At 45.4% G+C, this 27,325-nt stretch overlaps 1 protein-coding gene across 4 annotated transcripts in view; it reads right to left on the reverse strand.

Annotated features, from left to right (window-relative positions):
- LOC138498119 (leukocyte cell-derived chemotaxin-2-like) overlaps positions 1-27,325 on the reverse strand; it is a 430,369-nt gene that overhangs the window by 150,291 nt on the left and 252,753 nt on the right. For all 4 annotated transcript variants that reach the window (XR_011278697.1, XM_069621983.1, XM_069621982.1 and 1 more), the window contains one exon: positions 6,336-6,432. Coding sequence is in view for 3 of the 4 variants with exons in the window: in XM_069621983.1 (XP_069478084.1) it covers positions 6,336-6,432 (97 nt within the window). In the remaining variant the exon portion in view is untranslated. The remainder of the gene's footprint in view (positions 1-6,335; positions 6,433-27,325) is intronic.

Consider the following 27,325-nt stretch of genomic DNA (forward strand, 5'->3'; position numbering starts at 1 on the left):
CTCTTCCATGTTCACCTCCTCTTACAACCTTGTCCTGCTATTCCTTCCTCCTCTACCTTGCTCCTGGACCTTCCTTGTCTGCCCCGGTCCTGTTCTGTTCATGTTGTTTCCTCTGACTTGTGCGTTCCTGTTCATCCTCCCCACGTCTGGCCTGATATATATATAAAACATGTTATGCAATATGTTCTTGTAACTACATTTAGCTATGAGTATTTTTTAACAAAGTGAACACAATTCACACTATGGGTCTCATTACGAGTTTGGGCATGGAGTCTATGTTTGGGGGTCACTATGAACCCCTGTGTCACTGCACTGAGGGTGCTGTGTAACACACAGGTAAAAAGATGATACCTATGAGGGTGAGAAAAACCCCATAGACCATGAGCACAAAAGTAGCCTCAAACCCATGCCTAAAAAAAGCCATGCCTTAATAAGGGCATTGTTCCCTCCAAACTAGGGTCCGGGTCTGGGTTCCCTGAATGGGGAAATACCGGGCCATTTCGACCTTGGAGGGCCCGGTATTTCCCCTTTCAGGGAACCCTGACCCGGACCTTCCCCATTGGGGAGGGAGCTAACAACGGGCCCATTAACTGGTAAAACCAGACGTCCAGAGCGGGTCCCGCAAGGGAACCTCGTAATAGGGCAGAATGGGTTTAACGGCACCGGCACCATTACCAGCGCCGTTAAACCCATCCTGCCCGCCTCATAATGAGGCCCTATATCATTTAAACGTGAGTAGAATAAGCCTTAAGCTTCTCATAATGGCACATACAGAGAAAGGTAATGGGTTTTTAACACGGTTGGTTTCTCGTGTGTACAGAGACGTGGGTCCCTAAATGTCTAGGTTCCTGTAGGCTCCAAAGCATGCTCGTCCTCTGTGCCAGATCACAGTTTCTTTTTGGGGGTCTTGGGATTCTCTTTCCCCGCACCCCATGGCTGGATTCTCATCCACAATATTAGGGGGAGCCTTCAGACCTGCTGCTCCGTTATTCAATACATTTGACTATCTCTTGAGACTTCCTAAACTTTCCTTCACCCCCTTGCCACTAATTTATTCATTTATTAATTGGGTATTTATAATGCGCCTATATAGCCAAATGGTGATTCAAGGCCCATCAAGAAAAGGGAAGGGGAGAGAAGGGGTAGGGTAGAAAAAAGACAATAATGTTCCTACTAGGTCTTGAGACATTCAGACAGTGCAAGTACAGTAACAAGAATGCAGGGGAGGGGGGATGAGTGGAGGTGAAGGATGAGGCGGGCACAGGGAAGAAGACAAACAATAGTGTTTCCGACTAGGTTGTGAGAAAATTTGCAACATGCAAGTGCAGTTCCAGAAAGAAGGGAGAAGGGGAGGAGGGGAAGTGAAAGGTTGGGGGCGAGCAGGGGAGAAGAAGTACAATAACATTTTTTACTTGGTCATGAGACGATTTGGAGCGTGCAAGTGCAGCAATAGAAAAGATGGTGGGGAAGTGTAAGTCGGGATTAGCAGGGACGAAGACAAACAATAGCGTTCCTGCTAGGTCATGAGACCTAGTAGGAATGCTACCTGGAATATCTCTATTGGGGAAAGGCGGCTTCTGTTTTAGCCCTTTACTGTATCCCCCCTCCTCTTGGCCTCCCCTCACAGAGTCTCCAGGTTTTGAGTCAACTCCTTCCTTGTGTGGTTCTTCAACCTGGTCTGCAAGTTCTCTGACTTTGTCCTCTAAGGGAGACCTCTGCCACCTCCCACTCTTCATTCCTTCTCTCCCGTTGCATTTCTGTCTTATTTTGCTTCCATCCTGATTCTTCTCTCTGGGTATTTCCTTTTGCCTTGTTATGTGTTTTCCTGTCTGTTTTCCCCTTTTCTCCATTCTTTTCCATTCTTTTCCTCCTTCCGTTCTCTGCAGTCATATCCCTCTCTTACTTTCCTTCCCTGTACCCTCTTGATGCTTTGCTGCATATCCCCTGTGCTCCCCTCTCTTGCTTCTCTCCCCCTCTTGTCTAGCAATCCCTCCCTCCACGCTGTTCTACAATGCTCTCTCTCTCACCTTCTGGTCTTCCCCTCATCATTTCCACCCTATCGCCCTTTGCTTGGCCTCCTTTTTGCCATTTATCATACCTTCCATGCCTTCATGTTCTCCAGCTGTTAGGGAGAATTCTCTTCTATGGCTAATTTCCCTTACCTATAGAGTCCCCCAGCAGCTTTGCTGGACTTGAGGGTTTTATTTTTTTCTCCTGCTAAGAGTGAGACCCTTTTTTCCCACTCTCAGAAAGATTGCTAATGTGTGTTTGAGGCTATTTTTGTGCTCATGGTCTATGGGGTTTTTCTCACCCTCATAGGTATCATCTTTTTACCTGTGTGTTACACAGCACCCTCAGTGCAGTGACACAGTGGTGTCATAGTGACCCCCAAACATAGACTCCATACCCTGGGACTGACTCCTGTCTCCCAGTGCATGTAAAGTCCCCATTGACTTTACTAGTCAATAGTTATGAACAGAAGCAGTACTTACTATGGAAGTACTGAGAAAGGTTAATAGTTTTTCCCTGGTGTTCATTTTCGAGAGGGTACTGACCAGTCCCTCTCTCCAAAGTGTCTGGCTGGTGGCAGTGGTTACTACGGTAAATATTAGACCGCAAATATTTTCCGATGGGATTTTCCCATTGTTCGAGGCTTCCACTTTTACTGGCAGCCCCTAACATACCGCCGGTTTATTTTATTATTAACTTTACTCCGGTAGGTTTTTATTGCCAGATCTTTGATAAAGTTTGTTTCTCATGTCTTTCTCTGAAATCCTAACCCAGGTCGGTGATCCTTTGTTTGTCCTTTTGGCGGGCTTCTCCACAGAAGACCTCCTCTCGGCACCACTGAGTCTGGGGTAGACAGGATGTGTGGGAGGGAGAATAGGCACCCTGGACAGGGTTGCCTAAGCAACCCCAAGTCGCACTCTGCCCTGATAGGCTGGGTGGTTATCCCGCCAGGATAGCCACCCCACTGTGTTAGTGACTGCTAGGCTGTATGAATGTGGGTATTTCTGCATAAAAGCAGGGACCTGAGGACTGGAAGAGCAAGGCGTCCCCACTGGAACTAAGAAGCCGAAGAGGAGAGAAGCCAAAGACATCTGCAACGACTGAACCACCGGTGAAGCCCTACTGCAGCGTCTCACCACTTTTAATCCAATGACAAGAGAAGATCTTCACCTGCAAGAGCCATCTTCCCTTGAGGTGGTGGGGTCAACCAGTTTGCCAATCGCCTTCCAGGACCTGCCTTGGTCGAATCGCCAGTGTCAAGCACTCGGAGACCGGATAGCCAGGCACCCATCCACCACAACTGGGATTTAAAGGAGTGTACCTTTTATTTGTTTCCGGAATCACCGAGGCTGGCTTCTTCCCTGGGCAGTGCAGTGACTCGAACCTTCCTCCACAACGAGAGCCTCTCTTCCTCTGCTGGATATCCCGAACTGCAGGAACTGCCAGGAACTATCGCCACTGCAGGAGCTGCCTCCACTTTTAAGGTACATTGTTCCGCCAGGCCTCCCGTTTCGTTGGGTATTGCTAAAGGTGTTTTAAATCCTTTACTTTCCTCTTGGGCTGGCCGCCCCTATCGTCTAACATTATCTTTTACCTTCTGCACCCTCCTTTTGAATCGTTAAACAAAGACCTGACTGCCGCTACTAGAACAGTTTGATCCTGGGCACTTTGCCTTGTACCACTGACACTGGCACAGGCCTATTGACTTTGGCTAAAGCTATTACAACTGCCTTTTCTAGATTGCTTTTCATCACGAAATGTGTTGGTGCACCTAAAACTCTTTTAACCACCTTTCCTTCCCTTTTAATATTGTTGAAGTGTCATCTTGCTCGGTTTTCACCTAAGTATTACTCATGCTAAAGTACTACCTTGCCTAACTTGTTCACAATACACTTGAGAAGTGTTACTGGTGTGTTTTAGAGTCTAACCCTGTATGACTTGACCCTTCCCTCCCTTGCTGAGAAATGAGTAGAGTGGCATTTCTACTTGGTTTACACTGTGCCGTTTTGCTCAGTTTTCACTCTTGCTCAAACTTGTCTACAATTTAATTAGGGAGTTGTGTATACTTTTCTTGACTGTTTTAACTTGCTTTGATGATAGTGATTTATGTGTTGAACTAGAAGTGTGTACGATAAATATATATATTCTTTTTGATACAAAGCTTTGGTCAGTGTTTCCTTGTACCACAGTACTGTAGTCCTATTGTGTAAACCCTGAATACTGCTCATCTCCCTATTGAGATAAGTCTGTCTGCTCAGCCACAGCTACCAACTAAATCTTTGTGGTACAGACTGATACCAAAGGGGATTTATTGCATATACCTGTAGTCCTAATCTTCTGTAGTGCTCCCTAAGGGAACTGCAAAGGATTCTGCCTAACACCAGCTTCTTCCATATTCTAGTTGCCCCTGCAATGTGGTCCTCACACTACCAGCTTCAGTAGCTTCTTCCCTATTTTCTCTTCCCCTTCTTCACTTCTTCCCTACTCCTTCTCCTCATCTTCTTCACTCTCCTTCTCTGCACTCCTCTTCCCCATTTTCCGCTCTCCCTTTTCAAGCCCTCCTCTGAGCTGCTTCTTTTGCACTTCTCTTGATTTTATTGCTGTCCCTCCCGGGGTGTGTCCCTTCCTGGATACCCCCTTGAGAACTCCTCTTCTCCTGTGTCTCTCCCCTCCACTTCACCTCAGTTTCTCCATCCTTTGTATTCACATTGATCGATATCTTCCCCACCAGGCACAACTCCCAGCATCTCCCTCCACTCTTTGATATTTGAAGAGTACCTGTAATTGGGAGCTCCCAGCTCAAAGAGTGGACACCTGTGCATTCGTCCTGATACTAGGATGGACTTGGACAGTCCTTTCACCCCCTTCCATAGATCATAGTTAGTGACCCCTTAGCCCATGACTCCACAGGGCGGAAGGGGTGGAGCCACCAATGGTCATCGTGGAGTCAGGCATGGAGCTGAATGGCTTGATTATTGAATCTCCTCTTCCGGGGTTACACTTGAAGGATGCCCCTGCACAGGTCCAACAATTGATGGGCATACCTGACTGGCATAACGGCAAGGGGCCTGATCTCACAGTGGTTACATTTTCTGAACATAGCCTCTCTTCTTTCCATCAAGTCCAGAGGCCATTACCATGGGAAACTAAAATCAGTGTTCTTGAGTTTCCCTTTCCTGAGTGATCAAGATGTGGGCCACATGATGGAGCTGGGGATCGGGAGAACATTCTAGGAAGCCCCCTGATCACTCCCCGGGGGTCAGCCTCCCCTGATGGCCAGTTGGTCAGCGACCCCATAGTCCCAGGACTTCCTTTTCCCCTTATGACCTTCTCACACTTCCCTATATCGAAGAATTTGATCTTGAGCTCCTGGAAGACAAGGTCATGCTTGAGGATAGAATTGTGAACTGTGCAGATGGCCAACCTGGCTCAGCTAGAGAGGATTGCTTTCAACCTACAGAGGGGATAAGGAACATTTGAGAAAATATGGAAAAAGGTTCTTGGAACTGTATGGCTAACCGTGGTAATGACGCTAGAAGCCAAAAGGATTTTGGCTGATCCTATAATATGATAATTCCAGAAACTTATCACTTACCTGTCCCCTGCACTAGCTCGACCTCCCTCTTGCTCCCTCGCCATTCCAACCCATTACCACCACCCGTCCCCAGACCCCACCTCATCCCTCCCTTACTCTCTTTCCCTTCAATGCCCAATCCAAAAGCTCACAGTGGAAGAAATGGCTGAGATTCAGTTGTGCCGCTAATCCTTGTACCTATACTCCATCGTGTTATACCACTGGCAAAAAGGTGAGTGGCTCAGTCATTCACTGCTCTCATGGGAGCTTTAATTATGAACTTCCATTCAACATGGATGGATCTCTTATCCCGCTGGCATAGGCATTACCCAAAGGTTTAAATGAAGTGCATGCACTTAAAACATCAATAAAGTGGTGAAATAAGAATGAAGACAGGGTGAGATGTTCCATCCTCAGCCACCACTGCCAGTATCTGTTTCTTGATATATTAATTTAATACATTTCTAGATGTATTAATTTAATGTGGTTGAGAAGGCCACAGAAGGGATTCAGAGAAAGCGGGTCCCACCAATGGGAGCCCAGGCAAATCAACATCCTCATGGTTGGACCACCCTCCCTCCATCCCAGCTTAATAACATCCTTCACAGCCCTACCTGAGTGAGCCTTGTGGCTACTGGTGCTGGTTGGTCATGTCTGCTCATGAGCATTGCACGAGTAAAAGGAAGAGGCAAAGGGAGTGATATTCCACCTGCAAGGAACTCCTACAGTCTATATGTTCATTATACATTACCTGGGAGAACCGTAGCAGCCGCAGCCGTACAAGTCACAGCGACGGATGAGATTCTTACGCTGCCCACTGCTTAGCAATGGAAACCTTCTTCCTGGTTCTACAAATCAGAAAAATTAATAATACATTAGCTAATACATGTATTTTCTGGGTGTGATGGATACAGTTAGATTTAATGGTAGCTCACACACCTGTTTCATGACTCCCTTCTATTTCCAATCAGTAGGTTTTTTAACACATATATGGGCAGCCAGTCTCTGTGCACGTGTGCATATGAAGTTCACATTGATACCCATTTCCCTTTGGCCAGTGCAGAGCCTCACCAGTTTTCTAAAACTGGAGACTTGTGCACATTGCTTGGGCCATGTCAGAGGTATTGACAGGCGACGCTGGGAAAAGGAGAGAGCCTTGAGCTCCGCCATAGATGGGCCCTGGTGCCTCCGATTCCCAACTAGGACATTTGAAAGAAAAGGAAAGTAAATGACAGTGATGAAGGTAAGAGCAACACCAAGTAACCAATGATATTTAGACAAAGGGCTTCTTGGATGATGCGTATCACTCCTGGAGGCTGTGTGTAGTGTGGTGCCGCAGAATGTGCGTGGCAAAGCACAGGTGGGCACATGCCTGGAGAGCGTAACAGTTATGTTATGTTAAAGGTACTTATATAACACACGTCACCAACGAATTGGTCCCCAGGCGCTCTGGCGGATCTGTGAACAGGAAGAAGGTGGGTAGGGTTAGTTGGGAGGAGGGGAGTATGAGAGTGGGAGAGATGGTGTGCTGTTGGTGGCATCAGCTCCGTATACACCGAGTGCTGGGCTTTGGTGCAAATATCGGATCGGGGGAGACCTTGTGTGCTGTAGGTGCTGTTTATGTGTTGTTGATACAGTGTGATAAAGTGCGTGCGTATTGCTGGAGAGAGATGGATGTGTGAGTTTTATGTGGGTTGAGTATGCAGAAAATTGAAGGTTGGGTTAGTGGGGTCTGTATCCTGATTCAGATACTTCTAGTTCCATTTGAGCTGTATCGCTGTGGATGGGATTGTTGCTGGTTCCTTAATGGCTGCCTCGCTGTGGTGTGTGATGGTGTTGCACGGATCCAGCTGCATCCTAGTGTGTATTGTATGGAGGGATAGGTATGTCTGAACCTTTCCTCCGGGTGTGGAACTGGGTTGGCACTATCTATTCATTTGTTATCTAATATGACAGTGGTCTGTTCTAGCTTCTAATGGCTCAGGGTCAGTGTTCTGTCGATGAGGTGTCCTAGTACTTCCGTCTTGGTCAGCCTGTGTGTTCAGTCGTCAGTTTCCTTCTATCATGACTTTCTTTCAATTAGTTCTTTCGTTTTCTGTGGGATGACTTCCTATTATTTGGAGCTATTGTTTGGTTATGGTGTGTGTGTGATGGCGCATTGTGCTTCCCGCTGTATATTGGTGAGCAATGCGTAATGTGAGTGGTCATTCTGTTTCTCAACCTCTGGTTTGGGGCTAATGGTATGGAGTTCCCTATTCCCTTGCTATCTGCCGTGACTAGGTCTGTTGGGAGTGGCTATGGTTTAGGGTCAGGGTCTTATTGATGAGTCATCCTGGTGTTTCTGTCTTCGTATTACTATGTATTCGGTCTTTGGGTCCTATTACGGCTGTCTCTCGGCCAGTCGTTTGATTAATTTGTGGAATATTTTCCTTAGGATCTTTTCCCAGTCGATTGCTCGGTGTGGATCAGGGTCTGTCTCTTCGTCCATCGATGTTTTAGTTGCGTGTGTCCCTGTGTCCGGTCTTCTAGTTAAGACGTGAAGAGCCAAGTTTTTAGTAGTTTCCTGAATAGTAGGTGATTTCTTGTGTTACGTATGTACTTTGGAAGGTCGTTCCAGGTTTTTGGCGCTTGGTGAGAGAAAGACGATCCTCGGAGTTTTCTTTTGTTGTAGGGTTTCGGTTCCAGGTGGATGTCATTGCTTGATCTGAGCGTTCTTGTTGGTTAATGTAGACGCAGTTTGTCTCTCAGGAAATCAGTGCCTTGGTTGTGTACTGCTCTGTGCGTGATACACATTGTTTTGAATTTAATTAGTTTTTTTATTTTTTAACCAATGTAGTATTTTTAGCGCTGGTGTGGTGTGTTCTCTTCGGGTTAGTTTCAGAAGCAGTCTGGCTGCCGCATTTTGTATGTGTTGTAGTTTTTCTAGAAGTCGTTCAGGCATACCTAAGTGAAGGCTGTTGGCGTAGTCTACTCTAGGCATGACGAGAGCGATGATGGTGGTTGTTTTGTTGGTGAATAATTGGAACGATAGGATCCTCTTTGCCGCTCGCAGGAGAAAGAAACATTTCTTGAGTAGGGCATTTACTTGTGGCTGTAGCGTGAGATTATTGTCGATCAGGACCCCCAGGTTTTTTACAATCAGCGAAGGTGCTGGGGTTGTCCCGAGTTCCATTGGCCAAGGGATGAAGTGGTTTTCTCCTCCATTTTTTGTGACGATCATTATTTCTGTTTTGCCTGGGTTGATTTTGAGGCAGTTGGAGTTCATGCAGTTGAATACATTGCGGAGGCAGTTTTCTAGTGTTGAGTTAATTTCTAGGTTGTCTTGTATTTTGAAGATTATTTGAGTATCGTCGGCGTAGTTGTAGCAGGTGAGGCTGTGACGTTTGATGATTCTGATTAGTAGATATAGGTAGATGTTGAATAGTAGCGGGGAGAAGAAGGATCCTTGTGGTACTCCGCAGGTGGAATCTCTCTGGCTGGATTTGAAGGGTTTCATCCGTACGGTTTCCGTTTTGTTTGTTAGGTAGGATTTGATCCATACTAGGGCGGTGTCTGTTATTCCAAGTCCTTCTAATCTCTTTATGAGGGTGTCGTGATTAACCGTGTCGAATGCTGCTCATAGGTCTAGAAGTATCAAGGTGGTGCTGTTGTCCGCGTCTGCGTTCATTTTTAGGCCATCCCATATTGAGAGGAGAACTGATTCCATCCTCTCATTGGTCTGAAGCCAACTTGTGCCTGATCTAGTAGGCCGTGCTCTTCTATGAATTCTTGGGTTGTTTAGTATATGTATGTTTCGAGCAGCTTGGCTGTGTACGGGATGTTGGAGATGGGTCTGTAGTTGGAAAGGTCCTCTGCGGTTCCTGCTGTATCCTTGAGTAGTGGCCTGAAGTATGCTGATTTGAAGGCTTGTGGCATTTTCCCAGTTGCGATAGAAAGCTTGAGGACGTTCTTGTGATATTCCATGGGTGTTCCTTGTTTGTGAATCAATTTGTATATGTCCGGTGGACAGGGGTCTTCGGGAGACCCTGAGTTATTGCTTTGATTCACCAGTTTGACAAAGGTCTCCACTGGTATTTCTGGAAAGCTTAGTAGTTTGTTTGGGTGTTCCTCCTGTGTGTATGTGGGGATCGTAGTAAGATCGGGTGGCCTGCTTTATATGGTTTGTTGGATGCTGGTGATTTTGTTTTTGAAGTGGTCTGCAAGTTCATTGCAATGTTTCGTAGAGGGAGTTGGTGTGTTGTTGCATCCCGGAGGATTTTTAATTTAATTTATGATTTTGAAAAATTCATTTTGGGTGTTTGGTGCTTCAAAGATTCAGTCGTTGTAGTGTTTCCTCTTCGCTTTTGTATTTCCTTTTTGTATGCGCGGTTGTGTTGTAGGAATTTCAGCTTATTCGCAGTGTTGTTTTGTTTTCTCCAATCTAGTTCTAGTTTTCGGTTTTTCCTTTCCATGGTGCTGAGTAGTGGGGTGAACCATTTTGCCATTGCCTGTTTGTGAGACGGAGTGAAAAGTTTTTCTTTGGTGATGTTGTCTATAGTTGTTATCCAGGGGTGCAGCACGGCTACTTTCCGGTCCAGGTCAGCGTCTTCCATAAATGCTGGATGTGATTTGCTGAGCTCCAGGAGTTCAATAAGGTTGGAGCTTTTGATGGTTTTCCAGTTTCTTTTCATGGTGATTGGTGGTTTGTTTGGTCGATTGTTTACTGGAGTGTTCATTTTGATTACGAAGGGAATGAGGAGGTGGTCGCTCCAGAGTATTTGAATTGGGGTTGCCTTGGTGAGGAGGTGTTTGTTTGAGAAGATTGCATCAAGCGTGTGTCCTGCCAAGTGGGTAGCTCCTTTAACTAGTTGTTGTAGATTCATCTCTGCTAGTTGGCTGGTTAGAGATTTTTGTGTGGTCGTGGTTTCTTCTTCGAACCAGATGTTGACATCTCCGAGGACGATCAGGTGATTTTGCTTGATGGCTAGGATGGTGATTGCTTCTGTGAAGGCATCTACGAAGGTTGCGTCGTAGGTTGGTGGTCTGTACATCAGTATGAATTTCAGGTTTGCTTTGGGGCTTACTGATAGACGTATGACTAAGGATTCACACTTATCGATGTTTAGTGGGTCTTCCAGTTTGATATCCAGGTGTTCCTTATGGATGATTGCCAGTCCTCCCACTTTTTTGGTTTTTCTGTTTGCTTGGACGCATTTGAGGCAGGCATATGTTGAGGGTGATCTTGTAGTTGTCGTCTAGCCATGTTTCTGTTACAAATAGGATGTTGATCCCACCGTCGCAGAGCAGATTGTATATTTCGGTGGCATGTTTGTCCATTGACCTTGCTTTGATTAGGTTGCAGTCCATCTTTTTGGGGTGATTTAGCTTGTTAGTAGTTCCTTGTTTTGTTTTGGTTTGCAGTTGTTTGGTCGTGTTGCTTCTTTATTGGCGTTGATTGGAAGAGGATGAGGATCAGCGAAGGCTGCATCTTCATTGAAGGGGTCTGCTAGATTGAAAGCTTTGCTGTTCAATAGCGGTGCTTCTCTATTCATGCCGGTTCGATGAAGATCAATGAAGGTTTCTTCTTCATTGAATTGGTCAGTTAGGTTGATATTTGGGTTTTTGGTTATTAGAGCTTTTTGTCTGTTGTGCCGTGGGTGTGGATGGTGTTTTTCTGTTCTTGTGAAGTATGGGGCGATGGGGTCGGAGTCTGGCAACACTCTTCTTGTGTGCTCCTGTCTTTTTTCTGGGAGTCTATGGCTGTTCTTTGTGTGTCTTGATGTCTCTGTGTCGTGGGGGTATCCGGGTTATGGGGTCGTTGCGAGGTATCGTGTGAGATATAAGGATTTATCCATTTTGAAGTTAGTTCTGGTCGTTTCGGTTTTTGGTGGTGCGTTTACTTCATTTGCGGTTGTTGTAGCAGGGGTGAGTTGAATTTGTGTGTCTATGTCCAATGTGGCCTTATCTTGTGCACTTTCTCGGCGCCCCTTCCTGGTCCGGGGCATTTTGGTGCTCGGTACGGAAATGCCGGTTGAGTGGTTGACTGTGGTGTCTTGTGAATGGCAGTACTGATGCTTCTTCTTGTGTTAGTAAGCTTGGGTGCTTTTAGTGCTGCCTATTCTTCTGGTTGATTGGGTATGTATCCTCGGAGCACTGTCCGATGGGGTTGGGGGTGCTAGGTGTACAGTTGTCGGTGGGGGTTCCATCTATGTAGGTCTCTGAGGTATTGGTGGATGGTTGATACTATACTATCACATTCTAGTCCTCTCTAGGTGTCTGTCAGGCTGGTTTGGACTGAGTTTGAGCTCGAGACCAAAAGCAGCTATGCTCTACAATCCTGCACAGTAGGAGGGGGGGTCCACGCCCGACAGTGCAAGATGAGCACAAGAGCAAACACAGCTAGATTTGAGAGTCTTGTCCAGTGGGAGAGAGGCCTACACCTAACAATGCAATTTGGGTTCCAACCTAGACACAGTTAGGGCCTAACAATGCAGTTTGAGTGTCAGCCTAAACACAGCTCGATTTGAGAGTCCTGTATAGTGGGAGAGAGGCCTACACCTAACAATGCAATTTGAGTGTCAGCCTAAACCCAGCCAGACCTGAGAGTCCTGTATAGTGGGAGAGAGGACTACACCTAACAATGCAATTTGAGTACCAACCTAGACACAGTTAGGGCCTAACAATGCAGTTTGACTATCAACCTAAACACAGCTAGATTTCAGAGGCCTGTAGAGTGGGAGAGAGGCTGAAACCTAACAATGCAGTTTGAGTGTCAACCTAAACACAGCTAGATTTCAGAGTCCTGTATAGTGGGAGAGAGGCCTACACCTAACAATGCAGTTTGAGTGTCAACCTAAACACAGCTAGATTTCAGAGTCCTGTATAGCGGGAGAGAGGCCTACACCTAACAATGCAGTTTGAGTGTCAACCTAAACACAGCTAGATTTCAGAGTCCTGTATAGTGGGAGAGAGGCCTGCACCTAACAATGCAGTTTCAGTGTCAACCTAAACACAGCTAGATTTGAGAGTCCTGTATAGTGGGAGAGACGTCTGCACCTAACAATGCAGTTTGAGTGGCAACCTAAACACAGCTAGATTTGAGAGTCCAGTATAGTGGGAGAGACGTCTGCACCTAACAATGCAGTTTGAGTGTCAACCTAAACACAGCTAGATTTGAGAGTCCTGTATAGTGGGAGAGAGGTCCACGCCTAACATTGCAATTATGATACAGGCCTAGGTGCTTGCTGAGGTGTAGCAAATTATATTAAGTACAGTACTTGCTTGGGGACGCAGTCTAATAATCACATTACTGTTCCAAAGTGTATAGAATTGTTGTGTGGCAGGGCTTCTGGAGTAGAGTGATTGCTCTACTCCTCACCCTGTCCTCTCGTACCTTATTCGTTGCTGCTGGTTGACGGCTGCCCACTGGCGTCTCCTGCGGACACCTGCTGACACTTTCTGGAGACACCTCTATTGGAGCCGCCCCTTGCCTTGGGGCCCTTAGCCGCAGGGGCTGTTGGGCAGGGGGCTGCCTTGGGAAGGTCAGTTATGGCCTGGGCAACACAGGCCGAGGCCCAATCAGAGCCAGGGGGGGCGTGGCCGGGAGGCGGGAGGAATGGAAAGCAGGAAGAGGGTGTGGGGTGGGGAGACAGATGGGCAAGGGAAGCCACGGGGGCCCGCTTTAAATGCAAAATGGGCACAAAATTCTACAAAGGAGAAGGGCTCCTGCGCACAATCACCGCGCATGAGGGAGTAATGAGTTTGAGCATGAGGAGGTAGCGACTTTGAGCATGAGGGGGTAATGACTTTGAGCATGAGTTGGTAATGATTGTGAGAATGAGGATGGAATGACTATGAGCATGAGGCAGTAATGACTGTGAGCATGAGGCAGTAATGACTGTGAGCATGAGGTGATAATGGCTGTGAGCATGAGGTGATAATGGCTGTGAGCATGAGGCAGTAATGACTGTGAGCATGAGGTGATAATGGCTGTGAGCATGAGGCAGTAATGACTGTGAGCATGAGGTGATAATGGCTGTGAGCATGAGGCAGTATTGACTGTGAGCATGAGGCAGTAATGACTGTGAGCATGAGGTGATAATGGCTGTGAGAATGAGGAGTTAATGACTGAGCATGAGGAGGTAATGGCTGCCAGCATGTGGGGGTAATTGCTATGATGTGCTTGTTTGTGATGTGCCAATGTATGTGTGTATCAGTAACGGAGGGAGATGTGTTATATAGTGCCTGTCTGTGTTTGCTGTGCCTCGTGATGTCATGTGGAATGTTGATGTGTGAATGAGAGACCGCTTATGGTGAAGGTTCCATCTAGAGGCAGTTTGTCCCCCCCTGCCTGGGTGATGGGAGCCGGTTTTTGTCTGTCCTTATATCTTAATGTACTATGTAATATGTAACTTGAGAACCTGTAGTAAACCTACTATAGGTAACGTAAGTAAGCCTGGAACCTGTTTTACAACAATGGCGACGAGGTGGTCTTAAAGAAACCCATGGGCAAGACATAGAAGAAAGATAAAGAAGTTGAAGAAGCCTGCGGGGGGGGGGCAGGAAAGGACAGGAAAAGAAGGACAACACTGCCCCCAATCCAAGTAAGATCCGATCACCCAGGGCGCAAAAAGGGAGGAGAGTCCCATAGCAGACAGGATCAGCAGCACATAATCTGGAGGGAGTGCTAGGTCTTAAGGTTGAAGGGACAAGCCGGGCTATCACATGAAGAAAAGCTCAGGAAAGTAGCCAAGCCCAAAGTGTGAAGAATGGGAAGTGAGCAGGAGAGTGGGGCGTGAGATTCAAGATTTGAGAGTGAAACAAAGTGAAGAGGTAGTGTCCCTAAATCCTAAGAAATCCGTATTTTGGCATGAAGAACAGAAATTCTTCATGCAGTGAAGGCATTCCCTTAGGCAGTCTCAGAAGTACAAAGCAAAAAGAATAAATAATTATGAGGCTGTAATGTAACGTGTTGAACTGTGTTACGGTACCGAGTTGACAGAGAGGCCGCACCGTGACTGTTGGTCAACGCAGGAGTTCTTTTGCTCTCTGCTTCGTGTTAAGACTGATGACGTCAGTCCAGGAGAGGGGGGGAGTCAGCGAAGCACTGGATCGCAGAGCATCCAACGTTCTGTGAAGCGAACTGACTTGATGCTTGGCAAACATTGTAATGACGTTAGAGAAATGGACCCATAAGCGTGCTGGTACGTGACTAGTATGTTGGGATGATGACGTGAAGTAGTGTCGGTGACAAGTAGCAGACTGTGTAATATGTCTGAAAAAAAAGAGGGAGATGTATTAGAAGGCGCAGCATAAAGGAAATTAATGCTGTGTATCATTGAACGGCATGATACGTCCGAAGAAAAAAGGGAGATGCATTACAAGGCGTGGCATAAAGGAAATGAATGCAGTGTAGCGTTGACCAGCATGATGGGAAAGAATCGCGTATACCGTAAAGGTAAGTTCGTGAATGCGTCATGGGAAAAGGAAGGCGCATCAAAGGATACAAACATTTGCAGGATGAAAACTGCGGATTATGTGACAGATGCAGCGGTCTGAGCAATGAGGTTGTTATATACAGAGAGTTTCCACCGGAGGGCGAAACGGTGGAGAGCGTGATGACATACAGGAAAGAGAAATATCTGATCCGGAGTTCGAGTATCTTTTCTAAGTTATTAAAGTAGCGAAAGTCTTAGAAATCGCTGCAGTAATGTATGATGATTGTGTAAGTAAAGAGAGAACACAAGTGTATTTAAAGGAGATGTTATGTTAGAAGACAGAGTTAACCCTTTTGCGGCATTATAGGTGTTAATGGACTATAAATGAACAAGATATGAATAATATGGATATTGTTCTCAGTATTAAAAGTGACGTGCTTGAAGTGGCTTAGCATGGTAGGAAGGAAGAGCCTATGTGTATGAATGGGCTAGTATAAACCTTTTGAGGATTTTTAGGGCATAATCCACGTAGCAAAATGGACTTTTAGCAATATGGGCTTGGTGGGAAGACAAGGTTAAATCTTGATGTATGGAAAATGCATGACATATGTGATGTATGGAGTATGTGTGAAGTAGAGGTAATTTTTTAGGAGTTAGGTTGTTACACAACACCATGGACCTTTAGGAATTAAGGTCATAAAATGACCATGGACTTGTCGTGAGACAATTTTGAAGTTTAAGTAATGGCTTTAAGTTGGAGAAGTATGGGGATTGACTTAAAGTTTCTATATTGAAATGTAATGCTGTCTTGTGTGATGGTGATTCCAGTGGTGGCCAGGAGTGTGCCACTCAGGTGATTGAGAGGTAGCTCCTGTTTTAGTATGAAGAATGAGCACCACAGAGGCTTGGGAATTTGTCTCTCCGGTGATTGTGGTGAGTTTGCTGGTGGTAGCGCCTATGCCAGTCATGAAGTATGTGTGTATGGTATGGACCACAAGGGTTTTAGAGGTAGTGCCTCCATTTTTTGCAGTAAGTTTGTTGGTAGGTAGCGCCTATGACGGTAGTGTAGTATGTGTTTGTGGTATGGATCACAAGGGTTAGGGAGGTAGTGCCTCCGTTGATGTTAACAAGTGCTGGGTGGTAGTGCCTCTGACAGCATTGTGTGTTAGTGCTGTGTTGTGCACTATGGACATTAGGGAAGATAGTGTCTCTGGGAATGTTGAGAGGTATGGTAGTGCAATGTAGTTATACGTATTTTGTGTACTCATCTATATGGAACAGGATGTTTTGTTTTAAAACGTAGTTGAAGGTACAGGCAGGGGACGCCCTCTAGGTTGCCTTATAGTGGAAAAGTTGTGGATGGTGTCCATGGTGATGACTTTGGTCATCGTTATATTGCTTTTTGTTATTTTTCATCTAGATTTTCTTTCTTTGTATGATGATACAGGGTTTAGCATATTGACGCTAGTGAAGCTGCCATCGGTTTGTAGGTGGTGAACCAGTAATGATGTAGATGGATTTGAGGAGGACTGGCCAGCGTCTTCAAATGGTTTGGAGGATTTCAAATATCATGGTCTGGTTGTTTATCCCTGATTGGCTGAGTCTCACCTGTATGGTTGTATGTGAGTGGGATGCATGCAACAATTGTGTGGGTCCAGCATGGTAGGTTGTGATACTGGTGATGGTGTGACCTGGTATTGTCGTGCTTCCATTGTGTTGCTTTCTTTTCATGTATGGTGACTCTTTTGTCATCCTTGAGGTCAGGTAGTGGTTCAGGATGGCAGGTAATGCTTCAGGGTGGCAACCTGGAGGCCCTCCGGTGGCAGGGGCGGGCAGAGGTTAAAAGTTAAATTTGTGGTGGTATAGGGATGTTTGTTTGATTGCCTTGGATCTGGGCAGGTATGTGTCTAGGGTGAGAGTCTACAGTCTGGTTGTGTCAGGATAAGATAGGAGTATGGCGTATTTTGAGAGGGTTATCCAGGTGTGTGTAGGGGTCGTTTCTGGTTGTTATGCCTGTAGGGAGTTTCTAATGGAAGTAGCACGCTTGTGTGGGCCCAAGATTTGGGATGGGCGCAGATGTACTTTGTATGCCCATGGTGTTTGTGTATTTATATAAAGGAGGGAAATGTGTTATGATATGCTTTTCTGTGATGTTTCTAGACTAAAAAAGGACCAGGGAATTCATTTCAAATAGAGGACCAGACTATTTGCCGTAAAACAAAAACTTTCTTTCAAAAGAAGTCTAGTCACCTAATTTTTCCTACAACCATCACGGTCGTGGACCCCTAAAGATGGGGCCCAATCCCAATAAGGGTCTGTCAGTATCACGCAACCAGGTGGACACCACTTACATTCTTTTAGAAATTACAACACTGAGAGTCAATTTTATGAATATAAACTCTCTAGAAGTTTTTTATTTTTTTTAAAAATATTAATCAATAAGTCAATTGAATATACAAAATTCATATAATCAATTTGTTATACACATATCTCACATAAAAAGTATGAAAAACCCACGGATACACTAAAATCAATATAGTGTTGAAAAAACAAATTAAACACCATAATATGCTTACTACCATAAACATATAAAATCTTCAGGGCCCTCACCATAGAACTACCTAAAACCAGATAAATGAGAAAAATAAACAAAAAATCAAAATTGAAAAACCAATAAAAAATAAATAAATAAAATGACACGTAAACTCAGAACTAGCACTCTGTCTCGATCTAAATGTACTTGTGTCTAGTGTACTTGCTATTTTTAAACTAAATCGAAATTTCTTATCAGCAAGTACAGATCTTCAGTAATTAAATACTGCTGTCATAATAAATATCACAGTGACAACAATCCCAACAAGTTTCTTTCCCATATGTTAATCACAAACATTGTGTGTGGGAAATTCTTCAGGGGAAATTACAATGTGTCATGAAATGGGCTTGGTGGTCGTCCGTTTTCCTCTGAGTGCGTACTTCTGACAGTTCCTTACAAGGGTAAATCTGTATACTCAGACAGTGACCTAAGGAAATAGCACAACTCTTAATATGGGTTGAATTGCATATTTATAAATCGTACAACATCTAGCCAAAATAATTGAATAATTCTGACCAGGCTTACCGCATTTTCATTGGTAACCCGGAAAAAATGTGACAGGTGGAATTCCTTATTATTAGGAACCGGATCTGTTGAAGTATGGAGAAACAGTATCTATTCAGTACACAGTTGCTCGGTTATGATTGATAGGTATACTAAAAAAAGCCATATCATTTTTACTTAAGGCTTAAACAATGAAACTCAGTTCTTGTAAAGATTGTGACTGAACACAGGTAAAAGTAGTCCATTCTACGAAGAATGATGTGGGGCAAATGGTTTTAGTAGACCGCAAGGTCCTTAAACACAGCCCTCGATCATAAAGATATTGACTTGTCAATTATGTTAACATGTTGTTCCGGTTAACTTGGCATAAGCCTTATTCCCATGACTCCTGGTCTTAGTGGCTGCATCTACTAAATCAAGGCAGCAAACCGAGTCCAAATGAGCAAAAACGCCTAATCCCCAGTTATTACCTGCAGAAATACTGGGAAATTTTCTTTCCTGGTGTGAACCATTAACAAGCGAAATATTGTGTCAGCTGATGGATCTCCTTTGCAATTGTAGATGACCCTATCAGCTTTTTTTGAGGGCGCACAAATGGCAGACAGGTGGCGGTACCGCAATTCAATTGGTCTTTCAACTCTCGAAATTCTGCGGGAGCAAAACGTGACATTCATTTACTTTCAGTGTACAGAACTCAACTTTGTACATTGTGCGGGCTATTCCTCACTTTCTTAACTACTATCTCTACTAACGTCCACCCGATTAGTAAAATGCTATGCGGGCTAAGGTTCAACAACTCACCTTGATTTTTTTTATTGAATCCTTCTGTGCCTGCTCCCGTGACCGAACGTACATCCGACCGTGGCTTCAAACCCGGCCGGTATAACAATTAGTTCTTCTTTTAACTTACTAGCAAAACCAGGAAGTGATGTAATTGGATTTTGACGCCCTCTAGAAACACTAGCACATAAGGAACCATATGCCGAACTGCCTCATCGAGCCATCCATGTTACAAATAGTGACTGCGTGTTGGTCACCGCAACTTCAACCTTCATGCTCGCCGATTGAACCTCGGTTATACTGTTCAAGGTAAGGAACATTATATTAATTGTATTTATTTGTGTAAATGCGATAAAACCTGTTACTAACATAATGCTATCGTTGGACGTGTACTATTACTTACTGGTCTAGTTAACACCGACCTTGTATCTAGAAAGACATAACTAAAAGGACTTTTTTTTGCACACTATCTTTGTTACTCCCAATGTTCATTGTACTTGTCACTTCTTGATTACTGCGCCAAATGTCAAGACACAAACATGCTGGATCTTCATTAACTATTTATTGCCGTAGCTCTACTTTGTAACACTCTGCTTAAATTCAGTTACACCTCACTGTGTATTCTGATTAGACCAACGTGAACCATTCATCTCACTATGGACAAAAAAGTATGCTAAAAAGGCAGCATTTATTGTCTCTCATGTGTCAAAACACTCAAACTGAGGACCAATCAATCTTCTCATTCAGGCCCTTTTCTACACTGTTACACAGGTGAATCAACCTTTGTTCTTTATAATACAACTTTTTCTTGCTATGGGCACAGTCCCCTACTAGCGGTACTTGTGTCAACATGGTCCACACTAATGACTCCGGTATATGTTCCATTGCTACAAAATGGCCAACCATCAGTGCAACCAGTACTGCATTTCTTATGTAACTTTTCTGCTCAGAAATTCTGATTTTCACTTTTCTCTCTGTTTTACTGATGTATAACTTCTGGCACGGGCACCATATCACATAGATCACCATCTTGGAATTACAGTTTGTAAACTGCAACTGTTTCCAAGGTTTCTTCAAAACCAAGTCTAGCTCTTTAGACCTCTATGTAGAAGCGCAACACGCACACATGCCGCACGGAGAGTGTCCTGTTGGTTTTCCCGAGCCCCATGATTCTGTTAGAGTAGGCTGCTGTTTTCTAATGTGCACGTTGTTCTTAGTGTCTATGGGCCTCATTCCGAGTGTGGCGGTAAGGGGTTAATGGCACCAGTAAGGATGCTGGTGCCGTTAACCTCTTACTGCCGCATTCCGAGGTCCTTTGGCGGGTCCTGCTAAGGGCGGCTAACCAGCCGCCCTTAGCGGGAGCTGCTAAAGGACCATGGAGCTAATAACAGGCCTGTTATTAGCTCCCTCCCCATTCCCATTGAGCCCGATGGGGGCTCAAATGGGAATGGGGATGGCTTCCCTGAATGGGGAAATACCGGGTCCTCCAAGGTTGGAATGACCCGGTAAGTCCCCATTCAGGGAACCCGGACCAGAGTTTGGAGGCAGATATGCCGCAAATAGCGGCATGGCTACCTCCAAACTCGTAATGAGGCCCTATGTCTCTTATATTTGCCCCTCTCTTGAATGCACAGAGTGGTCGGTCTAGGGGGTACTCGCCACCCTCTAAAATATGCCAATTCCTCTTCACAATGGCATACACTTTGTTTGATATTGAATTAAAGGTACTGACAAACACAATCTTATCATCCTTTTTAGGTTTTGATTTATACTCCAACAATGCTTCACGGTTGTTATTTTTAGCTCTTTTGTGGACTTTTTTTACTGATAATTTTGGATAACCTCTTACAACCAGCTTCTGGCCTATTAACTGGGCTTCCTCTTCAAAGGTACATTTTTCGGAACTATTGCACTTTAGCCGAAGGAACTGTCCCACCGGGAGGTTCTGCCTCGTGTGTTTCGGATGGCAACTGCCATATTGTAACAGCGAGTTCCTATCTGTACTCTTATGATATGGTCTTACTTTAAGTACCCGTTCTCCAGGGTCATTCCAAATTGTAATGTCCAAAAAATTCATCTCAACGCTGCTACAAACAGCAGTAAATTTCAAAAAGGCATTTTGTGTATTGATCCAGTTGACAAATTTGTAGAAACGTGCTGCATCTCCATCCCATATGACTAGAATATCATCGATGAACCGTCTCCACAAATGGAGGATAGGAAGGAATGGGTTTGATTCTTTATAAATCACCCCGATTTCAAACGACTCAACATACAGGTTGGCGGCTGAAGGGGCCACTGAGGACCCCATAGCGGTTCCATGTACTTCATGAAACAACTTGTTGTTGAAGTTGAAATAGTTTTCTGTTGGTGGAAGCTCAGCGCACCACAAGATAAAACTATTTGGTGCAATCACACTTGCTCTCTTTGTTAACAGTACGTGTTCAATAACTGCAAGTGTCATGTCCTGTGGAATACATGTGTATAAAGACACTATATCTAAACTCGCCAGTAGTTGTTTCTTATCATCGAATGGATAGTATTCAATCAGATTAATCACCTCTGTCGTATCCTGTAGATATAAGTACATTTCTAAAACAAAAGGTTTTAGAAAACAGTCAGCCTATTTTGAGAGAGGTTCTAGCACTGACCTCGTGCCGGAAACTATCGGGCGCCCTGGTGGGTTAGTCAAAGATTTGTGAATCTTTAGTAATATGTAGAAATTCGGGATACTTGGTTTTGATGGTGATAGGAACTCGTATTCTTGCTTACACATCCACCTTCGCTCTAATGCTTTTTGAACTTTCATGTTTATTAAAAGCTGTAGGCGTGAGGTAGCATCTTCATTAATTCTCTCATAATAGTTGGTGTCTTCCAATTGTCAATCATTCTGCAATATATGCGTTAGGATCAAGTAACACTATTGCTCCACCTTTGTCCGCTTTTCGAATCACTATTGCTTTATTAGCTTTCAAATTCTTCAAATCTGATTTCTCCAGATTACTCAAGTTCTGAAATGTATTAAAAATATTGGAGTCCTCCAATTGTCTTAACTCTGCTAAAACTTGTTTTTCAAAAACTATGGATTTTACGAAAAAGCTGGTGGATCTCTGTTCTTGTCCTAAACCCGTCATAGTTGGTTGTCGGGACAAACCCTAGACCTTTGTTCAATACATTTCTTTCAACTGGCGTAGGATTATATAATGAAAGGTTGACTAATAAGTTTGATTGCTTCTGGTGTGGCGAGGGTCGTAGTCCCAATACGCGCTCTGAGGGTCCTGTCCTAAAAAACTTCGTTTTTGTGTGGGTAGCGGGCCCGGTTGCCCCCTATTTTGTCTGTTGAAATTTCTCCTATTACTTCCATTCTGTCTACCTCTACCTTGAGGTCTCCTTGGCCTGTTGCTGTTAACTTGGCCTCTGCCATTAGTGGAATTACCACCACTCGATGAACCTGAGAAAAAGGAAGTGTTACTAAAATTGACTTTTCGTGCCTGTTGGACTGGTTTTACCTGGTTCTTAAAAGGATCATAACCTTCTTGAACATACCAAAAGGCTTTTTCGTGAGAAAAGTCTGTTAGATCTTTTTTCATTCTATCTCTCGTGGTGAACTCCTTAAAGTTCTCCATTTCTTTCAGGATATCGTCCAGCCGCCGCTTATGTTTCCAGTGGGATGAATTTTTTAATTTCGGCTTACATTGTAGCAAGGTCGCTTGTGATCTTAATCGACATTTCCTTAGCCGTATCGATGATGAGTATCACCCAGTCCCTCCCACATTTGTTAGCAATGTAACTCCACTTAAGGACAAATTCTTTATTGTCCAAAAACAGACAGGGCTCGTTGAGTACTACTAACTCCTGTGGGAAGGCACCAGCCCGTAAATACTCGATCATGATCGACGTTGTTTGTGATGTGCCAGTGTATGTTTGCATCAGTAACGGAGGCACAGCAAACACAGTCTGTGTTTGCTGTGCCTCGTGATCTTATGTGGAATGTTGATGTGTGAATGAGAGAACGCTTATGATGAAGGGTCATTCTAGAGGCAGTTAGTCCCTCCCTGCCTGGGTGATGGGAGCAGGTGTTTGTCTGTCCTTATATCTTAATGTCCTATGTAATATGTAACTTAAGGACCTGTAATAAACTTACTATAAGTAACGTAAGTAAGCCTGGAACCTGCTTTACAACAGTAATGACTGAGCATAAAGATGTAATCACTGTGAGCATGAGGCGGTAATGACTTTGAGCATGAGGAGTTAATGACTTTGAGCATGACGAGTTAATGATGGAGCATGAGGAGGTAATGACTGTGAGCAGGAGGAGATAGTGGCTGAGCATGAGGAGGTAATGACTGTGAGCAGGAGGAGGTAGTGACAGTGAACATGAGGAGGTAATGGCTATGAGTATGAGGAGGTACCGGCTGAGCATGAGGAGGTAATGACTGTGAGCAGGAGGAGGCAGTGACTGAGCACGAGGAGGCAATGACTGTGAGCAGGAGGAGGTAGTGACTGTGAACATGAGGAGGTAGTGGCTTTGTGTGTGAGGAGGTAATGGCTGAGCATGAGGAGGTAATGACTGTGAGCAGGAGGAGCTAGTGACTGAGCATGTGGAGGTCATAATGACTGAGCAGGAGGAGGTAGTGACTGTGCACATGAGGAGGTAATGGCTATGAGTATGAGGAGGTAATGGCTGAGCATGAGGAGGTAATGAGTGTGAGCATGAGGAGGTGATGACTGGGCATGAGGAGGTAATGGCTGTGAGCATTAAGGGGTAATGACTTTGAGCATGAGTAGGTAATGACTTTTAGCATGAGGAGGTCATGATTGAGTAGGAGGAGGTAATGACTGTGAGCAGGAGGAGGTAGTGACTGTGAACATGAGGTGGTAGTGACTGTGAACATGAGGAGTTAAGGGCTGTGGGCATGAAGAGGTGGTGACTGTGAGCATGAGGAGCTAGTAACTGAAACCATGAGGAGATTATGGCTGTGAGAATGAGGCGGTAATGGCTGAGCATGAGGAGGTAATGAGTATGAGAAAGAGGAAGTAATGACTGAGCATGAGGAGCTAATCGCTGAGAGCATGAGGAGATACTGAATGCGAGCATGAGGCGGTAGTAACTGCGAGCATGAGGAGGTAGTGACTGGGAACATGAGTAGGCACTGATTGCAAAAAGGAGGAGGTATTGACTGCGAGCATCAGGAGGTAATGACTTAGCATGAGGAGGTAATGATTGAGTAGGAGGAGGAAATGACTGTGAGAAGGAGGAGGTAGTGACTGTGAACATGAGGTGGTAGTGACTGTGAACATGAGGAGGTAATGACTGCGAGTATGAGGAGGTAAGGGCTGTGGGCATGAAGAGGGGGTGACTGTGAGCATGAGGAGGTAGTGACTGCAACAATGAGGAGATCATGGCTGTGAGCATGAGGAGGTAATGACTGAGCATGAGGAGGTAATGACTATGAGCATGAGGAAGTAATGACTGAGCATGAGGAGCTAATGGCTGAGAGCATGAGGAGATAGTAACTGCGAGCATGAGGAGGTAGTGACTGGGAACATGAGTAGGTAGTGACTGCAAAAAGGAGGGGGTATTGACTGCGAGCATCAGGAGGTAATGACTTTTAGCATGAGGAGGTAATGATTGAGTAGGAGGAGGTAATGACTGTGAGCAGGAGGAGGTAGTGACTGTGAACATGAAGAGGTAATGACTGTGAGCATGAAGAGGTAATGGCTGTGAGCATGAGGAGCTAATGGCTGTGAGAATGAGGAGGCAATGGCTGCGAGCATGGGGAGGTAATGGCTGCGAGCATGGGGAGGTAATGGCTGCGAGCATGGGGAGGTAGTGGCTGCGAGCATGGGGAGGTAGTGACTGTGAGCATTAGGAGGTAATGGGTGTGAGCATGAGGCGGTAGTGACTGCGAGCATGAGGAGGTAATGACTGTGAGCATGAGGAGGTAGCATGATGAGCTAATGGCTGTGCAAAGACTGTGAGCACGAGGATGTAATGACTGTGAACAGGAGGAGGTTGTGACTGAGCATGAGGAGCTAATGGCTGAGAGCATGAGGAGATAATGAATGCAAGCATGAGGCGGTAGTAAATGCGAGCATGAGGAGCTAGTAACTGCAACCATGAGGAGAGCATGGCTGTAAGAATGAGGAGGTAATGACTGAGCATGAGGAGGTAATGACTATGAGCATGAGGAAGTAATGACTGAGCATGAGGAGCTAATCGCTGAGAGCATGAGGAGATACTGAATGCGAGCATGAGGCGGTAGTAACTGCGAGCATGATGAGGTAGTGACTGGGAACATGAGTAGGCAGTGACTGCAAAAAGGAGGAGGTATTGACTGCGAGCATCAGGAGGTAATGACTTAGCATGAGGAGGTAATGATTGAGTAGGAGGAGGTAATGACTGTGAGAAGGAGGAGGTAGTGACTGTGAACATGAGGTGGTAGTGACTGTGAACATGAGGAGGTAATGACTGCGAGTATGAGGAGGTAAGGGCTGTGGGCATGAAGAGGTGGTGACTGTGAGCATGAGGAGGCAGTGGCTGCAACAATGAGGAGATCATGGCTGTGAGCATGAGGAGGTAATGACTGAGCATGAGGAGGTAATGACTATGAGCATGAGGAAGTAATGACTGAGCATGAGGAGCTAATGGCTGAGAGCATGAGGAGATAGTAACTGCGAGCATGAGGAGGTAGTGACTGGGAACATGAGTAGGTAGTGACTGCAAAAAGGAGGAGGTATTGACTGCGAGCATCAGGAGGTAATGACTTTTAGCATGAGTAGGTAATGATTGAGTAGGAGGAGGTAATGACTGTGAGCATAAGGAGGTAGTGACTGTGAACATGAGGTGGTAGTGACTGTGAACATGAAGAGGTAATGACTGTGAGCATGAAGAGGTAATGGCTGTGAGCATGAGGAGCTAATGGCTGTGAGAATGAGGAGGCAATGGCTGCAAGCATGGGGAGGTAATGGCTGCGAGCATGGGGAGGTAGTGACTGTGAGCATTAGGAGGTAATGGGTGTGAGCATGAGGCGGTAGTGACTGCGAGCATGAGGAGGTAATGACTGTGAGCATGAGGAGGTAGCATGATGAGCTAATGGCTGTGCAAAGACTGTGAGCATGAGGATGTAATGACTGTGAACAGGAGGAGTTTGTGACTGAGCATGAGGAACTAATGGCTGAGAGCATGAGGAGATACTGAATGCGAGCATGAGGCGGTAGTAACTGCGAGCATGAGGAGGTAGTGACTGGGAACATGAGTAGGTAATGACTGCAAAAAGGAGGAGGTATTGACTGCGAGCAACAGGAGGTAGTGACTGTGAGTATAAAGAGGTAATGGCTGTGAGCATGAGGAGGTAATGGCTGTGAGAATGAGGAGGTAATGGCTGTGAGAATGAGAAGGCAATGGCTGTGAGCATGGGGAGGTAATGGCTGCAAGCATGGGGAGGTAGTGGCTGCGAGCATGGGGAAGTAGTGACTGTCAGCATTACAAGGTAATGGGTGTGAGCATGAGGCGGTAGTGACTGCGAGCATGAGGAGTTAATGACTGTGAGAACCAGCCAGTAATGACTTTGAGCATGAGGAGGTATTTACTGAGCATGAGAAGGTAATGACTGTGAGCAGGAGGAGGTAGTGACTGAGCATGAGGAGCTAATGGCTGAGAGACTGAGGAGATACTGAATGCGAGCATGAGGAGGTAGTGACTGGGAACATGAGTAGGTAGTGACTGAAAAAGGAGGAGGTATTGACTGCGAGCATCAGGAGGTAGTGGCTGTGAGCATAAAGAGGTAATGGCTGTGAGCATGAGGAGATAATGGCTGTGAGAATGAGGAGGCAAAGGCTGTGAGCATGGGGAGGTAATGGCTGCGAGCATAGTGAGGTAGTGGCTGCGAGCATGGGAGGTAGTGACTGTGAGCATTAGGAGGTAATGGGTGTTAGCATGAGGCAGTAGTGACTGCGAGCATGAGGAGGTAATGACTGTGAGCATGAGGAGGTAGCATGATGAGGTAATGGCTGTGTAAAGACTGTGAGCACGAGGATGTAATGACTGTGAACAGGATGTCACGGTTCATGTCCCTGACCCCCTCAAGCATAACAACCTCCCGGCAACAGTGGGACTACAGCCCTTAAAAGTGGCCCCAAGGGCCTTAAACACTGTAATCAGAACACTTGGAGTGAGTCCTGGTGCCTATGGCACCAGGCTCATTATCAGGAATAGGACAAGTATCAGTCATGGGTCGAAACCCAACATGGAGGCCTGTAACACAGTTCTGTTCCTAGAACTGAACTATGCAGACCATTGTTTTGGGTGTGGTCGAGGGCCTTCAGGTGTGGCTGGTTATATAAGCCACGGCCAGGCTGGAACAAACGCTTTGCGCTATTCTGCACTCCTGCAGCGTACCACTCACTGTGTCCAGCTCCTGCTTACCTGTTTATCTCCAGCCCGAT

This window comes from Ambystoma mexicanum, chromosome 5q (assembly GCF_040938575.1).
Source record: "Ambystoma mexicanum isolate Mex_15411 chromosome 5q, UKY_AmexF1_1, whole genome shotgun sequence".
Taxonomy (NCBI): domain Eukaryota; kingdom Metazoa; phylum Chordata; class Amphibia; order Caudata; family Ambystomatidae; genus Ambystoma; species Ambystoma mexicanum.